General features: G+C 42.5%; 1 protein-coding gene across 1 annotated transcript in view; it reads left to right on the plus strand.

Annotated features, from left to right (window-relative positions):
• IGSF9B (immunoglobulin superfamily member 9B) overlaps window positions 1-8,557 on the plus strand; it is a 71,297-nt gene that overhangs the window by 19,105 nt on the left and 43,635 nt on the right. The window contains exon 3 of the mRNA XM_044666153.1: window positions 1,683-1,829. Within this exon, the coding sequence (XP_044522088.1) occupies window positions 1,683-1,829 (147 nt within the window). The remainder of the gene's footprint in view (window positions 1-1,682; window positions 1,830-8,557) is intronic.

Raw genomic sequence — 8,557 nt, forward strand, 5'->3', positions numbered from 1 at the left:
AAAAAGAGAGAGAGAGAGAGAGAGAGAGAGAGAGAGAGAGAGAGAGAGAGAGAGTCAGTCTAGTGTTTGTCTACTCTCCTCCCCCCTTTCTCTGTACCATCCTGGGGCATCAGAGCTGTTGGCGGGCCTGGGCTTCCTCTTGAAGCCCCTCCTGATTCATCTTCAACTCCTCCTGGCCCTGTTTGCATCTTGCTCTGCAATTATTGCCGATAGCAGTGGCCTCCCTGTCTGTGACTCACTGCCAGCCAGCTACCCGCCTGCCAGGGCTATTTGTGTGTATGCTTGTGCATTTTGGGGGTTTGGAGGGAAGGCCAGTGGAATAAGAAAAGACTTTGCCTGGCTTCAGCCTTCTGGATTTTTAATTTCTGAACCCTAAATTCTAAAGTCTTTCCCTGAGAATCCCTCTCTAGTTCTCCCTGGCTTTTGTCTTTGAGCTTGCTCCTTAGAACTTCGGTGGCGGAGCAGCCCTTATCCTGGGCGACAGAATCAGCTGGCAAGGAAGCAGGGGTATGGCCAAGACTCCAAAGGAAGAAAGCAGGATAAACTGGGGGAGTAGTTCTAGAGTAGAGGGATGGATTTGATGTTGGCAGAAATAGAGAATAGGAAGCTTGGGGGTTGCTATGTCATTTTAGTGCCACAGGGCAGGATGAGACAAGCTAGACTGTTTTGGTCTAGCTTAAATCTGAGCTATTATATCCTACCAACAGGAAGGAGTCCAAAGTGTCAAAGAGAGAAAAGCTTTTGAGGGAAAACTGGACTTCCCAGTGGGGCCTCTGCTTAGCTCCTCTCTCTCCTCTTTGCTCCAAGTTCATTGGTATATTCTTAGGTCTCATATACACAGACTCTTTTATCACTGCCTGCTCTTGTGGTTATAGGATTAGAAAAGAGAGCAGAGCTAGGGATGGGACCTTACCCTCCTGACTAGTGGCATTTCTTTTTCTCCCAACCCAGGCAGAAATAGGAAGCCGTTTATAGTTTATGGGGATGTAGCAAAGAGAGTGTCTTCCTCTAGACTGAGATGGGCTAGCAGAGAAGAGAGACAGTGTGATGTAGTGGAGAGAGCATTAGAATCAAAAGATCTGCATTTGAATTCTGGCTAATACTTCCATGATGATTTTCTTAAGATAATCACCTAAGTTCTTTGGACATCAGCTTCCTAAAGATATTAGACTAAATGATCAAAAGGTCCCTTTCCGTTCTAAATCCTATCATAAATTGCTATTTGTTCCTTTCTGTCTTATTTTTATTTTGTCTTTCTTCCAAATCTCTGTTTTGCATCTGTCAGGCCTTTCCTTGCCCCTTGGAACTCTGGGAAAGAGTGGGGATGTAGTCTGGGGAACCAAGGCCCCCTTCTCTGCCAAGCATCCTGAATGATGACTTCCCCTCTGCAGTCTGGGGCTAGGCCAGCATGGGGCTAGGGCGGGGGCGGGATGCCTGGAGTTTTTTTTTTTATATACTTCTTTCACCACCCGCCACCATCTGCTGTTGGTGGTGTCTGTGTTGGGGGCCTTGGCATAGGGTTTCCCAGTTTTTGGCATGATGTGGGAAATGGGTTTCCCATTCTCTCCTTCCTGTTTCTTAGCAGGTGGGGGGTGGGGTGGAAAATTACAATCTGGGTCCATGACACGACTGCCTTTCCCTGAGGATGTCTGAGATCCGTCCTTCTTCAATGCCCCCTTCAGGCCGGGCCAGTCTTCACGATAAGGCGTCCCTTCGGCTGGAGCAGGTGCGCTCAGAAGACCAGGGCTGGTACGAGTGTAAAGTGCTCATGCTGGACCAACAATATGACACCTTCCACAATGGCAGCTGGGTGCATCTCACCATCAATGGTTAGTAGCTGGTATCTCTTCCTCCTTTCCTCTTCTCCCTCTTGTCAGTCCAGGTATACTATCTTTGGTGATTTTGCTTCAAACACAGTGGGTGAATCTTTCTTCTTTTTTTTTTAATTCCTCTCTTGTGTCTTTGTTTTTTGTCCTCTGCCCCACTCTCTGATTCCTTTTCTGGGTGATTTGGGTTCCAGTCTATGCCCACTTGGTCTCCCTACATAATCTTCCCCCACGTCAGTGTGATTCTTGACAAGTGCTACCTTAGGAGCCAAAGATAATGGGTTTCTGGAGGTGGGGTGAAGTCTCTCTTAGAATATCTGATTGTTATAGAAATGCAATGCAAAGATTACTCTTCAGCATAGATGAAGAAGACATTAGGGCCTTTAGGAGGGCCCTTCTGCTCTTTTATGCCTGAAATTCTTATAATTTGTTTCCTAGATTTCAAGGTTTTAACCCCATATTAAATGTAAAGATATTCAAAGTTGTCAGGAATCATTTATATTTTACCTTAAAAAAATCCTTACCTTTTGTCTTAGAACCAATACTACATATTGGTTCCAAGGTAGATGAGTGGTAAGGTTTAGGCAATGGGGGTTAAGTGACTTACCCAAGGTCATACAGCTAGGAAGTATCTGAGGTCAGATTTGAATTCAGGACCTCCCATCTCCAACCCTGGCTCTTCATCCACTCAACCACCCAGCTAACTCCTACTTTACTTTTGAAAAAGTTTAATGATGAATAAGTTTACCTTTTCATTTACTGAGCACACCAGACATCTGAGGAATGGGGAACCACCGAGACAGAAAAGTGTAGAAAGGGATAACTAGGGGTTTAGGTGAGAAACTTTACTTATTTGACCATTTTTCCCAAGGTGAACTATAAAGATAGGTTTGTGGATGCAAAGCCTCCAAGGACCAGGGACTTTGAATGTGTGTGTGTGTGTGTGTGTGTGTGTGTGTGTGTGTGTGTTCAGTTGATGAATCTCCTCTTGAGAGGAGTTGCCTTGGTTGAGCTAGGAAGAGGATGCTTTCCTCTTGGACTATGGAGATAGGTCCTGTACCTGCCTCTAGAGATCCTTGGAGATCTGAGAACTCACTGTGGGTGGGAGGAGCCCCTGAGGCTATGATGGGATTTGTGGTTTTGCTCAGGAGTGTGGGGCCCAGAATGATGGTGACTCTGGGCATTTTGCAGATTATTCTTTCTAGGGGCATACCAGCTCTGAGTACTGTGAGTCCCAGAGCCCTGGTCAGGTTTAGGCAACAGAGAACCTGGGTCTCTAGTTGGATGAACCAAACTCTAGGGAGTTAGTCCTGTAGTCAGAGATGATAACTAGATCCAGGCAGCTTGATGCCAGCCTCTAGCACTAATTGCATGGGCTTCTCAGTCATTCACATGTGCCCGATTCGCGGCAAATTTTAAATCTCAGCCAGGCTTCCCCTGGCACTCAGCATACTCTTGAGTCATCTCCCCCTGCTACCAGCTGCTGTGTGTTCAGGGAATGAAAATTCATTTTAATATTAGCTCAAGCAAAACATAATTAGGAAGGTAAATCTGCTACTAAAAGAATCATAATGTATGCCAATGCCAAGAGTACTAAAGCCATTTCATCTGCTGTGTGCAAAGTTTCTTCTCAATTAGATTATAAACTTCTCAAAGGCAGGGATTACATTCTGTTTGTTTTGTACCCTCTCTTCAATAGTGTCCAATCCAGTGCTTTATAATCAGTCAAGCAAAAAAAGCATTTATTATCTCATAATATCATGTTATATTAATAATATACATCTATTCTATTTTTAAGCACTTACTATGTGCCACGTGCAGTATTAGGTATTGGCAATGCAAAGACAAAACTAAAATAGTCCCTGATCTCCAGATTACACTCTAATAAAGGATAGACTATAAGTACTGTGTTATAAGGCAGTGTTTTATATAGAGTGGGAGGAACACTTTATACAAAGGCAGAACATCTGGGTTCAAGTTGAATTCAGCATGGTACTTGGCACATAGTAGGTGCTTAATGAATGTTTATTTTTAAAAATGTTTTATTTTCATAAAACTCTTAACTTCTGATTTAGAATCAGTACTGTGTTTTAGTTCCAAGGCAGAAAAGTGGTAAGGACTAGGCAATGGAGATTAAGTGACTTGCCCAAGGTCACACAGCTAGGAAATGTCTGAGGCCAGATTTGAATCCAGGTTCTCCTATCTCTAGTCCTGGTTTTCAATCCACTGAGCCACCTATTTGCCCCCAATAAGTGTTTTTTGATCGATTGATTGAAATCTCCATTCTTCAACTTCAATTCTACAAATAATCATTTTATTAGTTACCTTTTTCATATAAGGCATAGGAAATGCAAAACCAAAAATGAAACAATGTCCTCAAAGTGCTTATATTCTGCTGGAACTTAGATTCTATTTACTGATTGTGTAACTTTGGATAAGTTATTTGGTCTCTCTGGGTCTCAGTTTCCTTATTTGTAAAATAAGGAGAGTGAGTCTACCTCAGGAGTTCTGCAAGGTTCTCTTTATTATATTTTGGTGGCCTGAGAGTTTCAGTAGGTGAGCTATAAAATTTAAATCTTATAATATTGCAGAAAAAAAAGCTTGTAAATAATTTTAATGTAAGTTTTATTTACCGATATATACCTATGATGGTAAATGTAGTATTCAGAAAATAAACAAAGCTTGCTCATTATTCACATATACCCACCTTAAAATGTTGGACTTTGAACATACAAAGAACAACAAAAATATTTGCTTTTATTGAGAGGAAACTGTGCATGGTTGAATCTCCTTGCTTTCTTGCAGCCTTGCCAGCTTCAATATTCAGCATGCTGTGCTTCCTCATGGCAAAGAATATTGTGTCATGAACAAATAAATTTGAGGACCATTGATCTAAATGATCTTAAGATTTTTTCCCATTTCTAATCTGTAGTTTTATGATGAGAGTGTCTGCTTGTTTTAGTGTTGACTATACCATGCCTTCTAGTTTCCTTTACATTTATTGGCACTTTCCCCCTTTCCCTATATAAGACAAGGACAAAATAGAAAGAAATTGTAAAAGGATGAAAGATATTAGGTTAGACTCAAGAAGGGATTTTCTGATAGGAGAGACAGAGGAGATGTTAATTTCTTTCTTCCTAGGTATTTTGGAGCCCACTGGTTAATAGATATTTATCATATTCATGGTTATGTGCTCAGTACTGTGGGGTACAGAGTAGTAAGAGACCATTAGTGCTCAAAGAGAACTCCATCTGGGGGAAAAGAATAGGCTTATCTCAAGGTAGGTGAAGTGATGAGCTACCATCCTACCTGAAAACAAGGAACTGGATGAGCCCTTGAAGCCTCTTCTATTCTACTCCTTCCCATGATTCAAGAGGAAATTTCCCAACCCTAGCATTCCATCATTTCCAATTGAAAGAACTAGCTTGTTTAACAAAAGGTATTCTTTGATGGGAATCATTTTTCTAAAATGAAAGACCAGTGAAAAATTACAACAAATTCATTCTCCTTTGGCGTTTTCTTTGAAGACCAGCTGGTAGGAAACAAACCCAATTATTTCTTTATCGCTCATAAAATACCTGAAAAGCTTCAGCCTTGTTTTAGGTCTGTGAATTGCCTTCAAGAGAGGCCAACCTATTACTAACCTGCACTATTAATTATAGGGCACTTGTAGAAAAAGAATTAAGCCAGGAAATGCATCTGGCAAAGTAGTACCTAATTCAGTAAATAATCGAGAGTCAAACCATTATTTTCCTGAAAACTGGAAATTGCTTAAAGTACTTTTCTGATTAGCACCTAAATAATAAAGTAATTATGTAATTAGTAATTAATTTGTCACTTCAGGACATAATTTAATTTATTATCTTTTTTTTAAGCTTGCCACCAGAAGTAATAGATGCTGTAGTTGCATTTGTTGTATTACAAGGGGCAGAAATGCTGAGGCTTACTTGCTCTAATTCCTATGGGAAAAGGAAAAATAAGGGACATAGGAGTTAGAATGCATGGATCCCACTTCTAGAAGGTGAGATGATTTTTTTCATTAATACTGGAAGTGTTGTTAAAGATTAAACAAGGATTGTCTTCTCATATAAAAGTGTGGCCCAGTTCATTTCACTTCAATAAGCATTTATTAACCATTTATTGTATACAAAGTATTGTGGTAAGCACTAGGGATACAGAGTAAAAAATGAAACAATATTTTTTCTCAAGGACCGTATATTCTACAGAAGGATGAAGATATACAAAGATGAATAGATATAAAATATATACAAAGTAAATACAAAAAAAAGTATAAGTGTATGTGTAGACTACAAACAACTGGGGTATGTGTTTGGAAACCACTAACAACTGGTGTGTGTGTGTGTGTGTGTGTGTGTGTGTGTGTGTGTGTGTGTATGTTTGGAAACTACTACAACTGGTCTGTGTGTGAAGACCACAAACAACTTATGTATTTAGAAACCATTACAACTGGTCTGTATGTGTGTGTGTTTGTGTGTGTAAACCATAAATGACTAGTGTGTGTGTGTGTGTGTGTGAACCATAAACAACTAGTGTGTGTGTTTGGAAACCACTACAACTGGGGTGTGTGTGTGTGTGTGTGTGTGTGTGTGTTATGGAGACCACTAATACTGGTGTATGTGGAGGTTGGGCTGGGGAGAGGAGTGGTAATCAGGACATGAGCTGGTCGTGAAAGGAATTGGACATTCCAGGAGATGGGAGGGAGGAAGGTGGAGATGGGTGACACGGCAGACATGGGGGGCAGCCAGGACCAAGTAATGGAAGTGTGAGCTGCACACGCAGGGCTAGCAGCAATGATGGCCAGTAGGCTAGGATGGACAGTAATGTGGATCCATCTGGGAAGAGAGGCTGGGGACAGACTCTAAAGTCTGATTTTTAGCCCCTCGAAGTAGGGGAGTGACATGGCTAGATGGTGTTTTAGAACTATGTCTTTGGCAGCTGTGTGGAGAATGAATTGGAGCTGGGCTAAGCCTGGAGGCAGAGGCCAATTGGGAAGCGATTGTAGCAGTCCAGGGAAGAGGTGATGAGGGTCTAAACTAGGGCAGCAGTGATGGGTCTAGAGAGGATGGGCTAAATGAGAGAGATGGTGGATGGAGTGCCACACTGATAAGATGAAGGTTGAAGGAAAGCACGACTAAGTGCCTGCTCTGTACCTGGTGCTTTTCTAGGTGCTTTGAGAGCTAAAGAACTGGAAACCATGGCCTTTGACTTTGTTTACATGTTTGTGGATAGGTAGACACTCCTTGAGAGGCATTGTAGTGTAGTGTAGTGGATAGAGGGGCTTATCTTAGTGCCAGGAAGATGTGAGTTCAGCTTCTACCTCTGGTACATCCCAGCTGTGGATAAGACACTTAACCTCTCAGCGCCCCAAGCCACCTTCTATGACTGTGGCAGAGAAGGAGTGGATGGGATGAATGTCCTCTTTTAGAGGATCTTTATGTCAGTGAAATCACAAGGCTAGTCTCTCTCCCTGCTAAACACCTTGAGATCAGTGTCTGTTTTATTTTCAACTTTGAATACCCAGGACTCAGCACAAAGCAGATGTTTAATGAATGCTTTTGTTTGATTAAATGTGCATGAGAAATACTGACAACTTCTAGAAGCCCAATGAGAAAAGAATGCTATCAGAGATGCCCAGTGAACAGCCCAGAGGATTCCTAGTAGAGGTCTCTGGACCCAGTGGATCCCCCAGAAATAGATTTTAGGCACTGTGATCTGACCTTTATGAACTTGTCCCAGACTAGTGTTATGTGTTTGGCTATCCTTGTGGCCAATCTTATCCCTTTTTAAACCCTTATCTTACATCTTAGAATCAATCCTATGTATTGGTTCCAAGGCAGAAGAGAGGTAAGGGCTAGGCAATGGGGGTCAAGTGACTTGCCCAGGGACACACAGCTAGGAAGTGTCTGAGGTCAGATTTGAACCTTCTATCTCTAGACCTGTCTCCCAATCCACTGAGCCACCCAGCTGCACCCCCCTGCCCAACCTCCTCCCTTTAGCAGGTCCACAGGCCTTAGAAACATGGCCCAGGGACCCTTCCCTTGAGGCTGCTAGTCAAAGATGGGAGTTGAGTGGACCTCCTCAGGAAGGGGCTGGCCAGATAGCCCAAGGGTTTGAGACTGACTAGATTATTCTTTCAAGCAGCTCAGGCAAATGAGACTGAGTCTCTCAAAAGCCGATTATCCAAACAGGATAGAGTTTTCATCAAAATTGAAAAGTAGGAGGGGGGAAGGAGGAGGTTACATGGAGATCAGGAACTGGAGGGGAGAATCTTGTAAAGGGAAAAGCATCCTCTTAGAAAGTGGAGCCTCTATCTATGTGGTGGGTGGTGGCAGCTAGAGAGGGAAGGAGGCACCCATTGTCTTTTGAACACCCTAGTTGGAGTGTAGCTCCTCATCTGTTCGATAAGAAGATGAAGGTCTGTTTCAGGGCCCTCAAGACTGGGCATCACTGATCTACGGCTGTAGGTGGGGGGTGGAAGTGGATGGCATGGGTGACTGGAGCCAGCTTATACCAGCTTGGGAGAACCAATTACTAAATTTTCAGTGTGATCACTTACACCTCAGAAATTGGCAAACACTGGTTCAGGGTTTGATTTATAGTTTTATTGATTGCTTAGACAATCCTTCCTTCCTTCCTTCCTTCCTTCCTTCCTTCCTTCCTTCCTTCCTTCCTTCCTTCCTTCCTTCCTTCCTTCCTTCCTTCCTTCCTTC

The sequence above is a fragment of the Gracilinanus agilis genome, chromosome 3 (genome assembly GCF_016433145.1).
Source record: "Gracilinanus agilis isolate LMUSP501 chromosome 3, AgileGrace, whole genome shotgun sequence".
Taxonomy (NCBI): domain Eukaryota; kingdom Metazoa; phylum Chordata; class Mammalia; order Didelphimorphia; family Didelphidae; genus Gracilinanus; species Gracilinanus agilis.